This window comes from Periophthalmus magnuspinnatus, chromosome 14 (assembly GCF_009829125.3).
Source record: "Periophthalmus magnuspinnatus isolate fPerMag1 chromosome 14, fPerMag1.2.pri, whole genome shotgun sequence".
NCBI classification, from domain to species: domain Eukaryota; kingdom Metazoa; phylum Chordata; class Actinopteri; order Gobiiformes; family Gobiidae; genus Periophthalmus; species Periophthalmus magnuspinnatus.
This window is the reverse complement of record NC_047139.1, coordinates 26,150,519-26,174,960: the sequence shown is the minus strand read 5'-3', so window position 1 is coordinate 26,174,960 and position 24,442 is coordinate 26,150,519. Positions and strand designations below refer to the sequence as shown.

At 39.1% G+C, this 24,442-nt stretch overlaps 1 protein-coding gene across 4 annotated transcripts in view; it reads right to left on the bottom strand.

Annotated features, from left to right (window-relative positions):
• Positions 1-3,727: 3,727 nt before the first annotated feature.
• Positions 3,728-24,442, bottom strand: part of LOC117381163 (roundabout homolog 2-like) — a 108,761-nt gene continuing 88,046 nt past the window's right edge. For all 4 annotated transcript variants that reach the window (XM_033978050.2, XM_033978054.2, XM_033978053.2 and 1 more), the window contains 13 exons: positions 20,496-20,620; positions 20,234-20,405; positions 18,718-18,894; positions 17,660-17,686; positions 17,496-17,535; positions 14,785-14,912; positions 13,844-14,110; positions 10,911-11,073; positions 9,869-10,123; positions 8,564-8,760; positions 5,977-6,135; positions 5,655-5,897; positions 3,728-4,681 (listed from right to left, as the gene is read on the bottom strand). In XM_033978050.2, the coding sequence (XP_033833941.1) occupies positions 4,680-4,681; positions 5,655-5,897; positions 5,977-6,135; positions 8,564-8,760; positions 9,869-10,123; positions 10,911-11,073; positions 13,844-14,110; positions 14,785-14,912; positions 17,496-17,535; positions 17,660-17,686; positions 18,718-18,894; positions 20,234-20,405; positions 20,496-20,620 (1,955 nt within the window). In that variant the 3' untranslated portion in view covers positions 3,728-4,679. The remainder of the gene's footprint in view (positions 4,682-5,654; positions 5,898-5,976; positions 6,136-8,563; positions 8,761-9,868; positions 10,124-10,910; positions 11,074-13,843; positions 14,111-14,784; positions 14,913-17,495; positions 17,536-17,659; positions 17,687-18,717; positions 18,895-20,233; positions 20,406-20,495; positions 20,621-24,442) is intronic.

Genomic DNA, 24,442 nt, shown 5'->3' with positions numbered 1-24,442 from the left:
TGCCGGTGGAGTGGCTAGGAGTTGTGAAGGTGGGAGTTGGATTGCAAGTGAATATAGACGAGAAAAACTAAATCTTGACACAATGTAAAACTTTCATTTCAGACATGTGATCTCACAAAACATGCACAAAAGGTCAAATCCTTCAGTTAAGGCTTGAGACAGGCTTCCCCAACAGCATTGAAGGATGGGTCAAATGCACTGGACACATTTCTCTATAAATTGCACCTTAACCTGTAATAAAAAGCAACTAGCAAGCAACTAATCATGTGTACTCTACTGAATGCAGTGTGATTAGATAATGGCACATTTTAAAACAGTTACCCAACAGACATATTTTGACTTCACCCACAAAAAAGAGTGTGATATTATGAAACGATCACTTTGACTTTCTGGCGAGACATGATCGCAGGCTCTGATTGGTTGTCAGCGACCAACACATGCCTTTTTTTCCTTCCTCTTCCTCATATATTTCAGCTAAACTATTATTAAAGCGGAGAAAGACAGAGAGACAATAGCCAAAATTGATCACAAAGAGAGCTGAATGCATAAAATCAGTAACCTTTGACCTTAGGGAGAGTGGCAGTGTGACAGTCCCATGTAAATCAACGCACTCGCTAAGTCTCAGTCTTATTAGCACAAGTTCAAACACTCAAAGGTTGTCCAAAGCTCAGCACTGTCCAGAATATTGTTCAACTCTACCGAAATGTTACTGTCTGCGTTATTTAATGTGTGCTGAGCCTAAGAAGATCAAATACGGAGGGATTATAAATATTTGTCAAGTAGATTAGGTTAAGCTACTTAGCAGAATGTTAGGTACAGACATTTTTGCACTGAAGCCCGCTAATAATTCACGTTCTTGTTTAAATATGATGAGATTAATATTTTATCAAAGACTTTTGTGTTCGGTATATGCAGATATCATTATTTATGTTACAAAGTTTTGCCCTGATGCTATTAGACAGTCTATTTGGTAGTTTTATACAGCGATCAACTCAGAAAGTAAGAGGTAAAAAGAGGTAAAAAGTGTGTCCAAAACATCTAGCAATGTCCATGCACATTTTATATTTGAACAAATGTGTTAATATTACAGGTCAGTATACTAACTCCTTCCACAAGGGGTCACTAAGGTAAGAAACAATTTCATATTGCAGTAGTTTGGTGAGATGGTGGCCTCCAGACTTGATTCATAGTGCAATTATCCTCAAATGAGACCACAGATATGAGGAGTATACAATTCCCCATTCATAGTCGACATTGGAAAATTAGGTATTCTACTAACACACAATACCCAAACATTGTATAAGCTACTGCTGCTGGCCACAATGACGATTTCTAATAAATATTTAACATTAAAAGGTAAATTACAGTAATGCATTAGGGTAATTTTAATATTATGTGCTTTTATTTTGAAATGGCATACACATGAGACACGAAACATCCCTGCCTTGTTATGAAAATCCCTTCTGCTAGAGCCGTTATTAATGACCCCCTTTAAACGTGTTTAAAATGCTGCGCGCAACACTCACCAAAGAAGCCGTTTTAGGCCAAATTGTTCCTCAGAGGGCAAGAAACAGTACCTCAGCAATAAATAATGGTCCAGTAAACAGATTTTTCATTCCACCAAATCCAAAAAACAGCCTATTAAGAGACCAGGCGCCACAGAAGGACTTTTTACTCCGTGCCTTCTGAAGACACAACTTGCGCTCTGTGATTGCAGGTGGAACCTTGTAATTGGGCTCTGTGGGCTTACTTGTGCACTCCTATTAAGTCCAGTAGAGCGATGCATGCTGGGTAACGCTGGAGGAGATGTGCTGCTTGGTTGTGGAGGTGGTTAGGAGTGTGTGGTTGAGGGTGGTCAGGTTCCTATGAGGGTCCACAAATGAGAGCAGAGCAGTAAAAGCAATATCGGGAATGCACTTGTTCCCCTAATGATGCAAACAAATTAGCCATTTGCTGTGGAGGCTTAAATTACAGATCTGTGTGCAAGTGTAATGTTGTTTTTTAAAATAGTTGCCGTAATGTATGTTTGTTAATTATGTTTGGCGATGAGAATGGGAATAAGATTGCACTGAAGATAAGTTGCAATTGTGGTATATGAGCAGATACATTAGTTGGCTGATATATTAGGCCAATATTTGGACTTTTTAGCACATTGGCTATTGGCGTTAAACCTCCTCCATAGGCTGGTATTTTGTTTTCATCAATCTGCTACCTAAAAATAAACACAAAGCTTATTATTATTATTTTAATACGGAAAAATAGCTGCACAGAACTTGACTACACCGCTCTATTATAGGTAAATTACATAACTAAAAAAAAACTAAACAAAATGGGCACATCATATCAGCTAAAAAATATCAGCAGAGCTTATCAGCCGTTGGTTGCTCTGTATTCTAAACAATCGATATCTGCATCGGCCATGAAAAAGCCCATATTGATCGATTTCTCTCTCTATATATGGTACATTTCAAGATACTCAAAGAACTTTACTTAGCAAAATTCATTCACTCCCAGTTGGTGATATGCTACTTCTGTAATCCCAGTTGTCATGGGGCTGACTGATTAAAACATGGCTGCCAATCTGTGCCAGTGGTCACTCCAACCACAACATTCACACGCAGGCAACATAGGCAAAGTGACTTGCCCAAGGACACAGATTGAACCACCAACCTGAAGGAAAACGCTCTAACCCCTGCGCTAGTTCCTTCTGAGACACACAATAATAGATGTTGGTCAATCGAGCGGTCTAGTCAGTGTACCCATTTAAATCTTTTCCATGATTGCAGCTCATCTCAGGTTATTTAAATTGAACACCCACAACAAATTGATTGAGAGCAAATAATTACTCTTGCAGTGGTCATGGCGGCTTTTTCATTTCAAAATCAATTTCAATAACGGAACTGTCCAAGCGCGAACTGGCAGTGTGCTCTTGCTGCTTAACTGCGCACTGAAAATATAAATTATTATTTGCAGTGGATTTTAGCTTCCATATATCATCAGGCTAATCACATTAAAAGTGAAATAGAGATTATGGAGAACTCAATAGAAAAGTAGGTCTTAAAATCCCTTCCCTGCCAACATAGACATTTGTAGGCTAATACGGGATCCCTTAAAAACCCAAAAGGAGAGGAAAATGGGTCAAGTTTCACATACACGTTTTTATTTTGCTTGAAAGGATTGAAAAAAGGGCCCTACTGTATGTGGCTGTGTATTCCTGAGGGCAAACCAATCTGGCAACTTTTTCAAAGGAAGGGCCATCCCCAGAACAAGACCATTCAAACAAGTGTAAAGACATCGCACGGTGAATCTCATTGGCAGAAACTTTCAAATTGGCATCAGTTTCAAATACAGTGAAAGTTTCAGTCTTGGCAGTCTTCAGAAGATGTATAATGACCCAAATAATAAAAGCAAGTGTGAATACAGCATGTTTCCAGAAGGTAATGATCACATTCTATTGTAAAATATAGATGTATAAATTAAAAAGAGAAAGTTTTCATTTTTGTTTTAAAATTTGGGAATAAATCAATAAGTTTGTAAAAGAATGTTCTGAACAAATAACTAAAATTATTGGAGAATGTGAAAAAAAAATGAAAAAAATAAAATAAAATAATAAAATAAAAACAAAACTTGCATTTTTTTTGTTTTGTTTTACATACTTATGAAAAAAACAAAACACAAAAAAACCCCAAAACATATGTCAGTTCGCTTTTTACATTAATGTATGGTAGAAGACTACATCTTATAGTGAACATAGAGAAGAATTATTCATTTTTGGGTCACACCTCATAACATTTTGAGCAATCTCTCTGCCATCTCTTTCTCACTGTCTTTACATTTGTGTTCTTAATACAGTATATTGCACAATTATCAGCTTCATTGCAATTGTAAAGTATAATTAAAATTAAAATATTATATATATTATTACTCTTGGAAACGGCAGAGAACTCTATACTTTTATGGCAATACTTTGGATCATTATACTTGCGTTGCTTTCGTTGTTGAGAACCACTGGTACAATGCATATAGGATTCCCACCAAGCAGTTTAATTTGGCATTTCATAAACCAAAATTTTCTCCCTTTGTTTAAAAAAATGTTCCAAACAATGACCCAGTGCCATACAGTAAACAGTATACTGTCCATAGAGTCCATAGATTTCCCTCATAGATTTGCCATTATGATTCTTTTCCTCAATGAGCTTGTGCTTATTTTCACCAAAAATGCTCTGTGCAAAATACAACAATACAGTAGCTTCGTTAAAGTAAGCTAACAGTTTGCGCATGAATAAAATAAAACAAAAAGAAATTTCACAGTAATAAATCACAACAGAAGAACACATCGGGTTTGGCTTGCATAGCAAAGCAAAAGAAAACCATTTACAAAATTATGTACACATTATGCAAGTCCATTTAATTTCGTAGTGATTTTCTTCATCAACTCCACGTAGTGACACACCATGTGACAGGAAGTAGAAGACATGATAACATACTCTGTTGCAGGAGGGGAGGGGGTGTGATGGCGTGTGTGTGTGTCTGTACATGGCATTTACAGCTCTGTCTCTGTGTCTCTGCGCGCTCCTGTCTGCATCAGTCAGGCTGAGGACAGGGGACAGGGGGCGCCTATAAACAAGCTGTGTGTCCCGCGGCAGGCAGCGACTTCAGGCCAACGTACTTCATCAGGACTCTGCAAGAGACAGGACAAGCTAAATGTACAGTTTGTGAGGAGAAGAGTGAGCTCATCTGGTCATAAACATGGATATATGAGGCATTTATCTCACACTGAAAACGCCAAGTTATCAGTCAGCACTTTATCAGTGTATATGTACAAAGATACTACACTGAATATGCTCTTAGCCAAATTAGTAATATAAACTATGCAGTCACCAGCTTCTTTTGCACTGCACTATGCTTCACTCCGCTATAGCAACTCGTAGTCCAAGTATCGGGTACCAAATATTTAACCTGCCTTAAAGCAACCCCATGTAACTTTCTTTAGGCAGCGTGTCACCTGAAGATTCAATGGAAAGAGAAAGTTAGAACCAAACCAACTGTAATAATGAGGTTTGTGCAGTTGCAATCTCGACATGCTCATATTTTAGTCTTTTTCTGGCTAAAAAGTAATGTGCTGGGGCTTTAATTAAAGTAGCAACAAGACACATGCCCTCCTTGCTAACGATTACTGCTTATATACTGATTACATAAGAACAGAAGGACTCCAAAAGGAAAAACACACAACATTCAACAAAGAGACATGTTAGCCAGAGGCACAGTGTCTGAAATAATGTCTTTTTTATCTTGTTTGTATACAAGTGTTAATCGTTTCTACTTTAGGCTCACCATCTTCATATAATTCATTCATATAATAAGGTTTGTGTTTATTTTTACAAAAGATCACAATAAGTAAAAGTTCCACCTCTTGTATGTTTGCTTCTTTTTGCATCTTATTTGACATGTCTACGTAATTATATTTTTTATCTTACCAATTAAGCTGTGATCTTTGTTATTATATTGCAATATGAGAGCTACTGTGTCTAAATAATTTCCCGTGCGAATCCATAAAGTTTGTAGCTTTGTCAAAGTGAACTAAGTTTGATTTCAAAGTCCAGTTCATTTGATGTGTCTATTTCGAGAGGATGTATGTGTATTGTGCCACCTACAGTGCTCCCTCTGTCTCTCTGTGCTGTTTGGTGGGAGTCCGTTCATTGGCTGCTCCGAGGGTCTCTTGTGGGACCCCCTGCCCAGTGTAGCTCTGCCCGATGCACCCGTCCCACCCCAGGGTCCCATATGCTGCCTCTCCAGCGTAGACACTGTCACCATGCACTCCTCTGAAGGGTCTGAGGAGGCGCTATTCCACGAGCTGTTCAGACGGGACCCCACAGAGTGCAGGGCCTTGGCAGCTGCTGTGGAGTGGACAGTACAGTATAAGATAGTGTAATGTTATTTCATACAACATACTGATGAATACTGCATGGAATTGACCATCTGTGTTGGCGTCCCGGCGTCTTGGCAAAGTCCCAACTTTCTCTGTAGGCTTGTGGCTGGAGACAGGCGCCCTCTGGTGGTTGAGACTCTGTGTGTTCTGTGAACTGTGGTCTGAGAGGCCAGAGCTATCCCCGCGGCTCTGATGAGAGGGTTTACCTGCAAGAACAAAGCATTAGGGGAAAATTATTCAGTGTTTTTTATTCAGAATTTTTATAATTATTATTTTTTTCTAAACATGTGTCCTTATAACAATGAGATGGTGTAATCTGCCTTATAACTAAATTATATATTTTTTCCTTTTCAAATTTTTTTTAAAAATATATTTTGATTTTTGTTTCGCTTTTATGTATTAAAGTTCTTGTGTACTTTTTTGTGTATTTTTTTTTTATTTCAATAAGCAGATCACTCCAGTAGATGGCAAAGCTCCGAGTTACAGTGCAATTGTGCCACCACCAATGTCAAATATGAAAGACTTTCTTCTGCAAATGTGTCATTTCAAGCCAAATTTCCTGTACAAATATAAACTGAGGTGAGAATAATGCACATAAAAGAACATGCCAAAGGCACACAGAAAAAAAACCCCAAAGTAGTTGTTTGTCTTCTGGGTTTGACTAAATATTTCTCTCCAGGCGTTTTTGGCACAGTTCAATATATTTGTGGATTTCTTCTCCAAAACTAAAGCTCTTGAGTCCTCTCCAACTGAGCAATAAAGTTGGTGAACACATTGCACAAAATCCCTCACTAAGATTCTCCACAGACCCTGCAAATATTAAGTTAGATGTCTGAAAACTCACTTTCCCGATTAAGTGTGGATTGCATGTCCTTTTCATTTACAGTTTTTAAAGGTGTGAATGGATGAATTTGTACAGAGCCATGGAAACTCAAAATGAACTACAAACGAATGGAGGTCACACAAATATCTGCTCTAACCTAGATCAATAAACAACAGAAAATCAATGTAACAGCCCTGGATAGCAGATTATTTTGCAGAAACCAGTACAATAAAACAAAGAAAAAGAGAGAGGTACACATGCTTGGTCTGCATTTCAGCCCCTGCTAAAGGCGTTGAGATTTAGTTGACCAACAAAGTCATATGACAAAATAGTTGAATATGTGGCAAACAAACAATGAAACAGATTGGTATTCTATGATGGCATCTGCTTGGATTATCCTCAATTGTATTAAAAACAAAATAATTAGCTCATACTCAAAGCCCGCCAACTGAGCTTCTTTGAAAATGAAAGACAAAAGACTACTTAAGGATTGCGTTTTCCATTCAAATGAATCGCATTGAAAGTGGGTCAGAATTTTCAGGAATACTTTTACTACTATAGCGCCTTGGTGCGTGTCTAAATGTTACTTCTGCATACTCATGAGACAATAAATGATCATATTTGACAGCTGTGAAATGTTTCCATTGCAAATGTTGGTAAATATTTTTAGTTTGACCGACCTGCTGCATGCCCTACCCACAGTTTTAAAACACATATTTGGAATACGCAAGTCTCTCTTAACCTATCAAATAATGTAGTCTAAAAACAGTGCTGTTTTGCTCCTGTGGGAGAAGCCTTCAAACTAACTCTAAAGAAAGTCTCTCAGACAGAACCCTATTTATAAATACATCAAATCTTAAATTTCAGATGTGCCACTTTTATGTAGAGGCCTGCTCCAGTCTAAAAGAGACGTTATCATTTTGATGCATATACAAGATGTCTTCAAGGGGCTTAACGAGCTGTCTCAACGTCTCAGGAGGAAAAAGGGCTTTGAGTGGTCGACTGAAAATATGCACAACTTTTCTATCAAGATACATGATAATTATAACTTTCAGGATGTTTTAATGGCATCTCAGAAATGAATATAATCGGGTGTATAAGCGACTGGAGAGTGGTGGGAATCAGCTGGCTACTGCACGTCCTTAGTCCATGTTTGGAGATGTTTTGTGCGTTCTGGTTGATTGGCAGGCTTGAGTGTTAAAGTTGTGCAAAGCTTGGAGCTGGTTAGACAACACTGAACATTTCATATGAATTTTTAATAGCAACCTTTCTTTTTAAATAAGTGGATATGGCCCCGCTGCTCTCTTTCCCTGAGGCTAGTTTCAGACCTGCTGTAGTCTTCTCACAAACCAAGATTACTCCCATTAAAACTTTATCTTCTCTTAAATCACACCTCTTTGACCAGTTTATGTATTTTTTTTTTATTGGTATAACTATGCATTATACAATTGGCTACACAGTATATTTTTGACCATCTATTTAGATTCTGTCCCCTGAAATTGTCAACCAGTCACATGGAGACGACCAGGAAAGATCTGGGACAACCACAGCTATAACAAAGATGCTAAGTGGTTGCGTTGAGGTCTTTTAATTAATAAATCTAGTCTGATAACATGCCAAACAACTATTCAGTGTATTCTTTTAAGTACAATTTCACTATAGTCTCATTTCTAACCACAATAGATCATCTGCCAACTCACTGAATGCCATTTATGCAGGCCTGGAACTGGCACAAATACGTTTAATAACCCATGTGACTAGATCATCTATTTACTAACAACACGTGTATTATCAGTTTATACTTAACGTACCTGAATCTTCCAGGTTTTCTGTGCTATGCCCAGGTGTGTAGTCAAACAGGTTTTTGGACACCACGGCATATCTCTCCTCCTCCTCCTCTTCTTCCTCAGACAACAGCGTCGCTCCAACCTCTGATCCCAACGTACTGGAGAGGAAGTCCATGGGCGGGATCGGCGTGTTGGAGACATTTGGGCTGCTCTTCATGTGCCTAATTCAGATGTGAGAAAATACTGTTAATAACCACAATTTAATCAAGGTTGCATAATCAATTGAGGAGCACTGTATGAAAACAAAATGACAGAATTAGAGTGTATTGAAAAAGGTAGCAAAACAGTCCTGAATGTCTACGATGGTGTAGCTGATTACTGTCCTATTGCTAGTGCTAACACAATGGAGTCGTAATTGGACAGGATAAAGGATATCTGGATGGGCAGGGCTGTCAACAACGTGCCTCTTATCTCCCCCACAGCTGTCCTCCATCATGGCGTACATCCCACCACATATCCGCGCGCACGCATAATTACCCAGTCTATTTACCAATGTCAAGGCAGCATGTTGGACTAAACCCGGTCATTACCCTCCAACACGTGTCGCCACCGACTTGTCAAGTTTTCCAATGCTCCGTCAAAGGTGCAATCAATGCTGAGCTGTTTTTATCGGCGGCGAAAAGACACACCGGTTGGGGCTGACACATGTAAATACCAGCACTATAAGCTGCGCAAACATACACCATTGATATGCAAAGTTGGAACAATCAACAGAATATAATGAATATAAAATTGCAGCTATTTGGCCATGCTGTGAGCAAGAGCAATGCTTTTGAACAAATGGCGATGCATAAACACAACTACCTGCTGTGCTGATGGAATTTCAACAAAAAAAAGAGAAAAAAAAAGAACATGCAGCTGATTAGAAACCGTATGTACGATGAATACATGTCAAATTACTCATTATGAAGTCAGTGGATTAGATATTTAACGGTGCCCACGTCTGGGAAGTGAATGGCACTAACATGTTGAAACAAGATGTGGAGGTGTAACACTTTGCATATATTTGTCATGATAATTACAATATCAGTTTATAGTTTCTATACGTGGAAGATGGAACAATATTTATGTGTGCTTTTTCTTCGCGCTGACTGGAAACTTCTTCTTCATTATTTGTAGTGTATCAACATTTGAGCTGTCAGGTTTTAGCTTCTATGATTCATTTCCTGATGCTATAATGAATGCAGAAATCTACATAAATAATAATAATACTCTTGCAATAGTCTATTTTCCATGTAAATATCCATCATTGTGTCATTGTGTTCTTACCATGCCTGTTTAGCGACCTCATACTGGTAGGCCCGTGTCAGCTCGTCTAAGTGTGCCTGTAGAATGGACTGCATTTCCTCGTGGTGAGTAGAGCTGAGCGAGGATGACGAGGGCTGTTTGAAGGGAGCTGCAGGAGACGAAGAGCGACCTCTTAAAGGAGGAGTGGGCCCTCTCTCCTCCTCTCCCTCAGTGTTTAAATTCTGGTGACGGTAGGTTTGGATGGACATGGGTGGGGCCCAACTGTTAGTGTCATAGCTGCAGATATAAAACATGTTTAATCAGTTTTATTATTTTTATAGTTATTTTTTTATGTATTTGTTTATTTATTAATTAAAATGATTTCAGTTCAGCAGCTTACTCTCCACCACTTTATATCTGCTAACTCTGACATTTAGCTCCCAAACTAAATGCCTTTTAGCTTTTTTTTTAATCTAATCTTATAGCTAAACTATGTAGCTTTTCTGGTGGAGGATCTGCCACTTGTCAAGAAGCAACTCAAAGTAAGATTGCATGTCTTCCAAGGTATTACCGAGAAATCAAAACTTAACTCAAATAAATGCAAAATAGATTAGTTTAATGCTCTACAGTGGAACATTTCAGACATAAGAGGAACATCTCCATGGTGCAGGTGGCAGATACCACAACAGACCTGTAAAGTGTGGCTTTAATATATGTATTAAAGTATGTGCATGTGTTACTAAATCCTGTCTAATAACTTGCATTTAATGTATGTTTTAGAAGTTCTTAAAGTAGACATATATGGCTAGTTTGTGTATATAGTACTTTGGTAGTACTTTGCTGCTTATGGTCTGGTGCACATCAATAATCTGAACAAATGTTTCCACATTTATCCTTCAGTTTTCTATATGGCACTACATTACTTGGTGGAAATGGGCCTAACCATGCTTCTGAAAATAATTCAGTGGAGTGTGTGAATGTGCTCAGGCAGAAAACATATTGTTCCCCTTGTGATTGCATTTCTGTGTGTGCGTGTTTGTGTCAGTGTGAGGCAGCACAATGATGAAATATGAATGTGTCTCACCCTCCTCCGTGGTTTTCCTGGGGGTAGTGGTCAAGGTCAACCTCAGTACCAGGCAGCGGGTGCATGGGTGGTGGAGGCAGAGGCATGTTGGCCCAGCACGACCCATTGGACTTGGAGCTCTTAGTTCCACCTTTTAGTTTCTTCTTTTTTCCAACCTTTGCACCTGGGTGAACACATGAGGAAAAGGGAATATAACAGTGACCATACTGGAGACGGTTTATTTTATTATAGAAGGTTGTAAAGTAATGTGTATAAATTGTTAGTCTTTTGTTAACTGCACAAACTATTTCAAAAGGAGGAAAAATAGTAGTATTGTTAAGGTATAGGTCATATAGAGTAATACATCAATATTTATACACCGATATTATCAGAATCTATACAATCTTGAAAATAAAACAACAAATTATTTTCGAATTGTCATGTGATTTGGAGCAAAGTGCAGACTTTAGAGGAACATTTTTGTGTTAAATGTCACTGATAAAAAGTCATTATTGTTCAAAAGCTATTGTTTTGTGTATTTAATTAATAAGACAAAGTGAAATTGTATCAAAAATAAAGATCTATCCATACGAATAAAAACATTTTTTGTCACTGCAACAAATATAAAGCACATCTATATATACATTAGAGCTCTCTTTGTCAACATTTCTGTGCAGTTTAGCACACTAAAACCTTTCTAAAATTCTATGTCTCTCCAGAACTAATCCTAGTCTGGGGCTCATTATTCCCCTGTCTGTGTGCTGACAGAGTATCAGGATTTTCCAGTGTTGACATTTTCTAAAAAGGCGTCAAAATCGGAAACAAGACCATTAAAATTATTTCCGTTCAGCAGCTCACTCTCCACCACTTTATATCTGCTAACTCTGACATTTAGCTCCCAAACCGCTTTATTAAGGCTGTGTTAATGACCTCTGATCTATACTGATTCAAACAATAAGCTTGTCCACTCCTCAAATTATAACAATCTTTATGCCATTTAAGTTAATGGACTTGAAAATTGGGCTCTTTGGAAAATTAGGTCCCTTTTGCAATGCTCTATCGGTTTTCAAACTAAATCCTGAGGGAAATGATGACTCTCTCAACAATACATTCTTAAATCATATAAAAAATCTTTAAACTTTCTAGAAATAATCTGTATCTTTAGATAATAGATCTTAGTTAGATAACGCCACTGTATGGATAACAAGCTTTGAATAGCGAATATTATTGAGGAAAAAAGAGAACTACTGGAGTACTGGGAGTTTTTTGAATAAACTTCAGTCATATTAGCTCTCAGTGCAATTCCTTTTGTCAAACATGCTTTCACCAGCCACTATAATTAATCACAGATTGGCAAAGCTACCATAGAATTCAATGTTATACAGTACCATCTGGATGAATAAAAACAGAAATATTGCTGGAACAAAAGGACTTGATTTTTACTTCCAACAAATAATGCCATATGACACATTTGGGCATCATTCAAGACAATCTCTTGTGGATTTTTGTATTTTCATTCAGCTTTCATTACAGATTGAAACAGACTGCCAATCAAAGAGGTAAAAATACGACCCTTGACTATGGGCCACAGCTGTACACACTCTAAACTGTGTAGATTGTTCTTTTATTTTGAATTGGAGCAGATTCATTTGTATTATTGCATGCTCAGCTTCTTGTATTTGTGCAGAGTAGACACTGCCACATTGTTGATATCATCTCCAAAGTTAATGGAAAAAACCCCCCAAAAAAACGCATTGCACCAGAGGTTTAATAGTAATTCTTCTCCTTTGTGGCAATAGTCTAAACATATACCACTTTAACTTACTCAAAACGCTGTAGGTTTTATGCCACCTCTAATCAAATTAACTCACAGAAATGCATCATGATTGCGTGACATTTCTGGGCTAGATGAGCTCCCAGGGTGAATTGTGATGAAGACAGGAGAGTAATTAAGAACACAGTCCTTAGGGTCTGTTTTCTCTGAATATGTAAATAATTTGGCTTCCCATTGCTTTGCCCTGTCAACAAGTCCAACTCCGGGTTTTTCAGATAAAACTGCCACTTTATAAATGTTCTGATAAGAGTGTTCGAGCTACGCTGCACTCCACAGGGACTCCGCACAGGGAACCAAACAGCAAATAGAGAGATTACTTTTACACAGTGATTTCTTAGGCTGTTAAAATAGCTTTATGTCAGATTTTCTTTGATATAGCTCGCAACTGGTCAACATTGTACCTCTGCCTTTTGCGTCGGGTTGTAAAACGTATTCTTTGTCTTTTTATTGCTTCCTTTAATCGAAAATAAGCTGCTTGTTTCGTCGTACAATCCATCTCTCTAGTTACTGCCTGAAATATTCCACAATATGGCGTTAAACATATCTTCTAGGAGACATGCAGGTGATGCCTCAACAAACAACTTACGGTTTAGATATGTAAAGATAGATATGTTTAAGGCCATACTGCAGAATAACTCCATGTAGACCAAGTTATGAACTGAGTACCAGAAAAATTAGAAAAGTTAGTACACCTTTAACTCCAGATGTAACAGATGACTACATTATCTAACTTTTTTTAACCACTTATAATGCATTTATGAGGGTCTATACTCTTGTACTTATTCTTTTACGTAATATATCACCTAAAACTCTTGCAATCCCTGGCTGCACACTAAATAAGAGAACTAAGCAGTACATTGTAATTCCAGACATCTTTTAGCCACCGGAGAAACTGAATTGGATTGTGTTCAAACAGTTTAGACTCCTGCCATTGGATTAGCGAGTTCAGGGAAATGTTCAGTCCTGATAAACACATGCAAATACAACCCTGCTTAAAACCCTCTTCTGTATTTTCAAATGTTGGACACACCACGGCAGACCGAGCAGGACCCAAGGCATGCACAGCTCATTCCAAACACGCTCTGCTCAGACAGAATTAGGCTCCGTGTGTGTCACCCACCAGTGCCAGGGCGTCTGTCAGTGAGTGAGTAGCCCAGGTTGGCCATCTCCTGCTGGGCTTGCAGCGATGCCTTCCAGCGGGGGTCTGGCCTATCCACAGCCAGCTCGTGGAAGCTGTTGGATTGCAGGATCTGAGTGGTGGCGTAGGGGGTGGGCTGACCGCCGCGTGCTGGGCTGCTATAACCCGCCTTCCCCATGAAGTCGATACTGCTGTAGATGGCACCGTCAGACAGCATGGTGCCAGTCTTCTCCACGGACGGCAACACATCTGAGACAAAAAAGAACGAGGGAGGAAGCTGTCACCAAGCTAACGATCTTTAAGGTCATTAACACTCCCCACTGTTCCAGCACTCTGCATTAGTTAAATACAGGTTTCAAATGGGCTTGATATGAATGGAAGTGATTATCTGCAGCAATAATTAGCGCGCAGCATGCTGTGGAGACCTGCTATGGTGTGATGTGAGGGATATTCAAACTGAGCTAACCTTCACGGCCATAGAAATAACCTGCAAATGGCAACAGGGAGCAGTGATCATAAACAGGCAAATAAACAAAACAAAATAAAGTTTCGTTGCAAAAACAGATATGTTTTCAAAAAGTAGATGGAAATACTGGGATGGGATCATTTGAATTGCTGTAAAACACATTTGCCTTTTGAAAACATTACTATGCAAAGAGTAAATTGCAACTCTTCAAATGGAAACTAAAAGCGAATATCTTAAGGCATAGGAGGAAGGAAGGGAGAGAAGTTACATACATGCACTAGGCTTGTCATGTTCAATTAGCAAACAAAAGCCCTTAAAGGCCTTTTTAATTTGCTAGCTTGTGTGTACTTGTGATGTCCTGTCACTGTCATTACCCAGGGATAAACATCAAAACTGTCACACCAGGCGTAGCTAAAAGTAGCACATCCATCTACTGTGACCTAAAGATGTGTTTTACCTCCACGGCCAAAGTTGCTGCTGCTCTTTGGACTGCCCAAACCCCCATTGGCTGGGAGACTGGTGGAAGGCCAGGAATCAGCCAACCAGGGCAGGCCTTGGTCTCCAGCTTTGAGCAGACCGGGACGACTGACAGAAGCAGAAAAAGAGCACACATAGAGAAAGAGAGAAAGAAAGAGGAAGGCATAAAACATTTAGATTTGAACCTGTCACAAATGAAACTTTTTAACAGCAAATTTGTAGGAATGCATATTCAAAAATAAAGTATGACAGTATAGAGAAATTGATGCAGACAGGAGGTAGGTAAAACAAAACTTTTCTAAGCACTTAAGGCTCAAATGCAGTGCAATACAGGATTACTCAAACTGCATAAATCAATCAAAATACAACTCTGAGTAAACTAATGAGCCGGAAACACAATGATAACAAGGCTAAAAGCTCATAAAAGTTGATTTTGCATAATATGTCCCTTAAATCTAATGGTCTAGGAGATGAAGATGATGTCTGAAGGTCAAAATCCAAACTAAAGGAGCCTCAGTGGGTCAAAACACAAAACAAAACCAAAAAAACAACTGCAACCCTAGTGCATCAAAGCTCAGAGATAATGTCAGATGAAGAAAGAAGGAACTAATTGTAACTGTCAACTGCAAAGACTCTGACTCCAAATGCCCCAAAACGTCAACATAACACGACTCCTTAAACCTTACTCCTAAACTGGAGCTGCCTATAAGGGTAAATACCATAATAAAAGTACTGAGTTTAGTGCAACATAAATCTATAAAGGTAAACTGTGTTATAAATGTATTACGCCTGCATCATTTCAAAGATTTCTACGCCACACGAGAATTCTGCTTGTATTTTTTATACCGCTGCATCAACAACAAATTGATGTGCAATCTCATTCAGCATATTCTCGCCTCCGCCTCACGTCTGACAATAAACAAGACGGAAACATAAAATGGCAAGTCTATAAATCAGACCTGCGCTGTCCCTCGAGCTGTAGCACCTCCAGCTCTCCCCGGAGGAGCCAGGCCAGGTCTAAACACACACTAAATCCACTTTAGAGCCTTAGCACAACACAAATTTACATTTTAAATTGAGAATCATGGAGCGCCCCTGGCAGATCCGCTACATTCCTCTTGCCCCGTTGCCATGGTAACAGAGACAGCGAAAAGCCCATTAGGTGGATTCAGGAAAAGCTAGCGTGTGATTTAGTCTTAGTGATATACAGCAGTCATGAAAACAGGCTCGGACTTCCAGGGAGGGAGAGATGAATGCAGAGAGACAAGAGAGGAGGACGATTTATGACAATTTCTTTGAGCTGCTGTTAATATGTGAAAATATGCACAACGCTCTGGCACACGGTTACATATGTTTATTTAATGTGGGAATAAACAATAGCTTTTCCACTGGGCCTGGTTCACTCAGCACCAGGGGATTTGTTCACAGCTGACTTGGTGATGGCTCTAAGGTGTTTAAACAAGTGCAGAAATCATTTACATTTTAGAGCATGCATTTACATACAATTCACTAACACTGTGCGTAGTATGACACACAAGAGAAGGAGGTAGCACAAATACAGAGACTCATTAGGCTAATTAAACATTAAAAATAAAATGTTTTCCATGTCTGTACTATACCGTAAGAGTAAGTCTAAGTCGTACTTCATAAGATGTGAGAAGTTTATCAGTGAAGAGGATTGGTCAGACGTCTGTGGTAGAATTTGCAAATGCGTTGACCTGTCTCTGTAACTACTGCGGCTCTATATATAACTCTGTCAGTATATATAAACAATGATAGCTTCAGAAAGTGGTCCCATTTTTCAACACTAAACATGTAATTGTTGTCAGCTGAAATCCCCCTAAGCCTTAAGATTAATACGACAAGTTTGTGGAACCAGTCACAAGTAAATAATATTAAGATTCAACATTTGTGGATCATAAAATTGGATATTTCTTTCCAAAACAGTGAATTCCCATCAGTTATATGGACCCCATCAAATCCTAGAATGTGAATGCAACCTACTGGGGTAATACCACACAGAAATGTCTTCCTTGTGCGTATGTGTAGCCTATCTAACATTTTTTTTTTGCTTTGCTGGCAGCTAACATGCTTGTTTAGTGAAGGATGCAGAAAGTAGACCTTCATTTTCGCTCATAAAATGTATTTCTTCTCCTGGAGCAGTTTGAATGCGCTCTGATATTGTGCTACAGAGCTTCATTTGAGGCAGAAAATTCACACGGACATGCAGTGTAGTCTCAAGGTCTAGCACTCTGTTGTTCCCTGCCCACATGAAAACCACCTATCATATTGTGAGCTCTTTAAAAGCGCACATTTATCACCTCTCTCGCCTCTCTCTCCTCCACTCTCCTCCACCCACGACCTCCCTCTATACCGCTAACCTCGGACAAACTCTGTGATGGCTAGCCAATGAAAACAGCCCACCTGCGCTAATTGCTGGCAGTGCCTTGAAAATGGGTGATTAATGACTTCATCAAGCAAAGATCTGTGCAAATGAGACGCCTATGAGTAAGCAGGGGGAGTAATACGTGGCCAGGTATTCAAATTCTATTTATCAGCGAGCGGCGTTTCATACCTGGCAACACAATGAGATCTCGTCATTAAGAAGGCAGAGTGTGTGCGCGGCTAAAATGTCACCAGGGAAGCTCAAGGTGTGTGTGCGATATTTTATAAAGTAATTCCAATTCTTACCTTCCATTTCTGATCAAGCCTCTGTCTCGTTGGAATGTCACTGTGGTTTGTTGGAGAAATGAACAAAGACAGATTAAAAAACATAGCTATTTCTTCTACTTTATTCATGGTGGGTATATGATGGCATGGATACTATTTGAATGCAAATGCAGAGACATACTAACCTGCACGTGTGAAGGTGAAGGACTGGACTGAAATTCAAAAAGGCAGCAGTGAATTAATGAATGGAAATAAAAGGAAGACTATCTATTTTAAAAATGTGGACATCTTTTTAGTCAGCTTTTTCGTTCTCATTTCTTAGTCTTATCTAATTTGAATTCATAGGACAGAAAGTTATCAGGATTTCATATCGTTTACAAGGACCTGGCCTCGACGATAAAAATCGGAGTAAATATATGTCTGACTGACGTAATAGAACAAACCTACCAAAGCTGCCATGCTAGTCTGTATACTATTTGTTTTGCTATGTTCTTCTCCCTCAACTCTACTTGTTTCTATGAGTTCCCAAGGTATTTCACAGAATACGATTACATGCCACAAACAAATAGTCAAAGTAATCTAATTGTAAATAATCCATATTTCTACTTTGTGTGTTGCATCGTTTTCTGCAAAGTAAAGCGCAAGAAGATCTTCCCCTGGAGTGTAAATAAAGTCTATGTGTGTTTGCTACTTATGAGTTGTCACATTTTCCCCCAATCTGAAAATGTTTTGGAATTAAACTCTTCCAATTTGTTGAGAGAAGGGATCAGAGCAGCCCCCTCAATCATGTAAATCCCTATTGAATTTGGAAATGGCTGCGTTTCCTCTCAAGTCCCAACAAAAAAGGATGCACTACACAATACAACAATGGTGTGCTGCTATAGGAATGACACACAGAGGGATAAAGAATATATTTTATAGCTCAAGTTTGGTGCAGTTAATGTGCAAACAACATCGGGCATGGTCCCATAATGGCGGCGGATGTTAAATTACTTATCTCATGTGAGCGCTGAGGTGCTGCTGATAGGAGCCTGCTCTGTTGATGCACATCACTGCACACTGAATTAAAGTAAATAGGCCCTATTTCCTTGTGCGCACAATGTATTTCCTTTGTTCTGCATTTTAGCCAGCCAAATGGAGTCACATCCGCTGCGACATCAGTTTTCATTGTAGCGGCGGGCGTTGTTGTACTTAGAGATTCTGTGTATGTGCAAGGCCATGTAAATAGATTGTTTTTTTGTACCTGCGTAGTTGCTTAGGCCCTTCCTCTTCTTCCTCCTCCAGTAAAGCCAGGCACTAAAGCCCATAAGGACGATCCAGCAGGCCCCTCCCAGACCGGCGATGAAGGCGGGCTGCTTCACCACGTCAGAGATACTGTTGTTCCCCTCTGATCCAGTCATTACATCCCGTAACTCTGCACCTGGGGGCATAGTAAAAGCACACAGACAAATAAAAAGAAATGGATTTTAGCATAAAGCAGGAACACAGAAGGCCAGCATATGTTTTCACAACCAAATGTGCATGGTGATCCGGGACACAAAATTGAGCACTTCAGCATGTTGAAGTAGGTGTTACAAAAAGCATTTTCAGCTTGGCTATAAAAGCCTTATGTAGATTTTTAAAATATATACAAACGTGCTACACATCAGCACAACAACCCATTAACTCTTGAAGTGCAGCTGACACAGAAATACAATATAGTAATATGATGTAATTCATAATGAGTATGAAGTAAACAAAGTAATGGTTATACATTTAGAAACCTCTTTCCTCTGAGTCTTATTCTTTCCTAAACTTGTATTATCTTATGCTTCTGGATAGACATTGTAGATTTAACTCAGTGTTTTCTTTTTATGGTTACAAATGTGAAATATTTATACAAAATCCTATGATAGTAATACAAAATTAAGTACACATACTAACCACAATATGTAAAGGGTTATTTGTATATTTCAACGGTTTAATAAGAAGCTAAAGGATCTATAAAGGCTTTAATAACCTCGAATGACATTACACATAACCCAAACATGAGAGGAGGTCGTCTGCGGTTAAACCCTCTCACCAAAAAATGGCATTGGTGCATCCAATATGTACGCCGAGTTAATCAATTCAGCACTGCACTTATCAACTTGAGCTGCTAGACACGAGATTGACAGAGCGGCCCTGACAGACTTTGATTTTCTGTTGCGGCTACTGTGCTGTGAAATTAGATTCACAGTCTCCAGCAGGACCCCCCTTTTCTCCCCTCTCTCCAACCTCCCTCCCCCCAGCCCCCATCTCCGTCATTAAGCTCCCTGTCCATGAGCCTGTGTGTTCCCCTCTGCCTCGTGTGGCGGTGCTGTTATTAAATATCAGTCAAAAGCCGCACAAGAAGAAGCACATCTGGCTCTGGTCTGAGATATTGATCCTGAGCTTATATGATTTGAGTATCCTTTAGGTGTTTGATAAGATGTGATAGGCCGATAAGCTCGCAGCAAAAACACTGTCTACTTTGTTAGTGCCAGATGCCCGCTTATTGAAGGGGGTTATTGATATGGCTAACAGTACTTGGCGCTGTGTTACCAGACACTACACTTAATGAACTGCTATTGATTTCTCCCTGGACGTCTGCCTTGTAATGTGCAATCTTCTTTTCTCCAAGTGCGATAAATTGATAAATCATTTTTCCAGACCCCCAACTGTGCCAGCGTGGGCCTATAGGAGCACCATTATTAGGTCATTCTATTTGACTCCAGGTGGGGCGTGTGAGAGTGGATTACCCAAGATGATGAGCTGGGGTTTGCTCTTGACCCCCACTCCAGCGCTGGTCCCAGCCGCCACTTCCACGCGGTACTGCACCCCGCTCTGTAACCCCCCGAGTACCACTGAACGGATGGTTGCGTCCACGCTTTTATTGACGTGGAAGCGGGTTTCGTTGGCCAAACACCAGATCTGACAAAAGACAAGACAGAAGGAGAGAGGATCCATTGTTGAGTGTGGAGATTGCGTGTTGCTTAAATATGCAGGTTGGAAATGTGTTACCTTGTACTCCTGGATGATGCCGTTCTGTTCGTCTGAGGGAGGGGGGTCCCAGGATACGCTGATGGATGTGCTGTTGTGGCTGCCCACTGTCAACACTACCACTTGCTGGGGAGGGGCGCTGGGAGCTGGAAAGAAAAGGGTGTATAATTGCACTGAATTTTCAAAAAATAAAGTTTATAGTCAAATGCACAACACAAACATGAAAAAGTCCAACTGTGCTTGATTGTAGTGAGCTGTGTATTACTTTGAAGTTAGTGGATCATGAAAACATTTATAGACTTCTTCTAAATGCTTCTACCTGGTGAAGAAATCTCTAAAACTAATATTTGTTCTTGCTACTATAACAATTTTTTATGTGTAGACTATTCTTCACTTCCTTCAGGACAGAACACTAGATAACTACAATTTTTATAGTTTTAACGCCATTGAATCAAACAGTGGTGGTGGAACAGCAATTTTCAATACAACATTGGGTGTATTTTTTAAATGAAAACTTTCAAGTTTATTCATACAGAGTGAACAATGGAACAATGTATTTTCACGGCCAGCGCGGCAGATGGCTCTAAAGCACTCCATCTCCATTTCCTATCTTATCGGTACAGCATTTGTCTAAACCAGGATACATCCGCAGCTACTGTTTTTTTCATTTAGAATATAATTTACACATCTGATTAAATCACTGGCATTCAAAGTTGTACGAATGAACTTCAGACTGTGTTTAACCAACAGTAATAGTAATGACTGCTCAAAATAAACCAAAAATAGCATTAGCATTTTTTGTTACAGGTCTAAAAATCCTTCAATAATGAATTAGTGCAATTGTGAACACACGCAAACCTCTTCCAAAGTAGCCCTATTCAAACCCTGCATATCTTATCGCAATGAAAATGGTCAATCTTCCCATGCTGTAATGAGGGCTCTAGGATGGCTTTCAGACACAAATGGGCTACTTTGGCTCACACTGCCAAATTCCAGCTCTCCTCTTAATAGGCCATTTTTAAACACTGGCACGAAAACCTAAATGAACAAATCTGATTTCTGCACGAAGCAAACAAAATGACAATTGTTATTTCTCGGCGAATGGGCGATGCAAGTGTTACGGGCACATAATCCACACTATTCCCATTAAGGCTATAATAATGTTGTGAGCAAATGGATAAAATAACTTCCCTGAACTCAATTAAAATGCACAAAACAATGCTACTAACAGCAAATATATGAAGGAAATGCATAGGGAGTGCATAGAAGTCGTAGCAGGTGGGCCGTGATGGAGTGGTCTTGTTTGGCACTTGGCGAGAAGAAAACAATGTGGCCAGTGTGATTTGAAGCTCCCAGATGGGTTTGGTTTTCATAATGGCTGATGAACATGTGTGTGCTGTCTCATTAAGAAAACAGCAAGCGGTGGAGAAACAGGCTGATGTTAAGACAAAGGGAGTTAGATTATACAGTGGGCATGATATAGATGGAGCCTCTGCATTCATAACTACACTGTACTGTATCTTATACTAGATCATAGATAGAATGGACAATAGAGAAATGAGAATGAATTATTTCTTCTAATACTAACAATGTTTTGGTTTCATAATTGTGCAGAATCGTGTACATATTTGAACAAATCTGTTAAACAGCACAAAAACCAGAAGACATAAACACTTCAGTATTCAAGGTCCACTAATAGGACGCTTTCATGAGTGAACTCAAATCAGTTACAGCAACCCCAAAACAAAATCCAGCACAAACATTTAACCTGATTACATTATGAACCTAAATCATATGAGAAGTACTTTTTTACAGCAACAAACAAAGACTTGTTATTAGAAGAAAATCTAAAAAAGTGCTTGCAGGGTCAAAGTATTTGAAAAAAATAATGACACTGAACCAGAACTGTATTGGACATAATGTATCCAATGATAAATGTTGGTGGGAAGTGGAGGACAGGTTTGCTGGCGTTTTGATTTCACTTGTGCTGTTTCAGCAGAGCGATGGGGCTTGTCCACTCTGTTAAAGGTTTACATTAGGGGTAGACAGGAACCATTAAGCATACTTCTGCTATTTCCATATGTAAAACCATCCCAGAGGATGAATAAGGACTACATTACCCGTAATGACTCAGGATAACATTACGACAAATGGTCACCACATCACTACAAGGCAGGACTTCATACTGATACTCTGGATGACTCTATTGATATCAACAAACGCTCATTTCAGGCAATTCAGTTCAGTGTTAATGCATGTATTTACAAAAATCACCCAGTGGCCACATTATTAGGTACACACATTCTAGATGAACCTGCTGAAGTTCAGAGCATCAGATGAACATGACATACAATGTATTTTTATTCAGTTATTCTTCCCACTATCAAAGGCATGTATGTATAGCTGTAACTATTGACCAAGTGTAAGGCACATAGGGACCATAACAGACTTAAACTCTGTCCTCTGATGTAAAGATAATTTAATACAAACATCTGAAAGTATGAGAATATTTGCTAATAATATGGCCATGAATGGATGTTTATGTTGTAAAAAGTGCTGTCTTTCAAGCTGTGCCCATCCGAACCGCGGGGCATTCCCTTTTCCTTTGACCACATTATGATGACAGAAGCATCACGCCGCATCCTGCTTTTGTCCATTTTCTATCAGAGACAAACCCGGGCCGAGTTATGAGAGCCATTAATCAACGTCGCAGGCTCCTCATCCATCCCCAGCACGCTGCAGTGAAAAACATCAGTTGTTTTGACCCCATGAACCCCCGGGACACCCTTTGCTATGGTTACCAGCCCTCACAAAACCTGCTTTGATGGAGCAGGAACGCGGTGGAAATCTGCTGTCCAGCACATTTGCAGACCCAGGAGTACTGATAGATCAAACCAATTATTGCCAAACCGTGAAGCCTTATTTCTAGGATCTATGCGTGTAATGAGAGCGAGCAGCCCCGCCCACCAAGATCTCCAGTGGTCCTTCATGGTCAAAATAATTGGACAATGTAGAGAATTTCTTTTTATCTGAGCGCTGAAGAGAAGATGCTGCGTTATGGGGCTTCCATCAAATGTCAGTGATGTTGGAGATTAGGCTTGTGAATGATTCAGTGGCTGCTGCTTTATTCTGATCTCTGCAATGTGCTAGTGTGTTCAAAAGTATTTTCTGATTTCCTGTGCTATTGTTTCAGACATTGTTGAAGAATAGGCCTGTTTATGTACAACAAAAGTGAAGAAATTGTTTTAGTAATGCTAAAAGTAGCGAAATAAAGTGTGGCACTTCAAGGCTTTATAAAAATAAGCAACTTAATGGCAAAAAAAGAATCAGAATCAGAATGACTTTTATTGAGCCTCAAAGGGAAATTCTTTTCGTTACAAAAATAATAACTTCAGATAAGTTCTGCTGAGAGGCTATTAAAATGCATTTGAACATTGTAATTGATTATATGATTAGGATTGATTATATGATCATTCATTCAATTGAAAAGTATTTACAATCGGGACTAGCTCTATGATGGAGTTGTGTCTATTCAATTACTCATGTTGCAACTACCAATACAGTAGCAAAATGTATGTATTTAATTGTATTTGTATTTTTTGTTGTATTCGTTGGTTTCAGCTTCTCATTATCTGCAACATTGGGATGAAAGATGTAATGGCTGTGTCTGAATGTCTCACTACTTTCAGCTCATGTGGCTCTGGCGTCTGGGTGAAAAAAAGTCTGGAAAACTTGATTTCTGTAATAAATAATGATCAGATTCGACTCACACACAAATATTTATGCATTAATAAAAATCATACATGTTTTTTGTCAAGATGGATCTCACATACATGATTTGGATTATTCATTTTTTTAATCTGAGATGTGGAAATTATCGCTCTTGTAACAGCTCGAGCTAAACTAAGTCGCTAACACTATCAACTTTACACAGCAACGGTTTATTTAAGAGTGTTTTATTCATAATC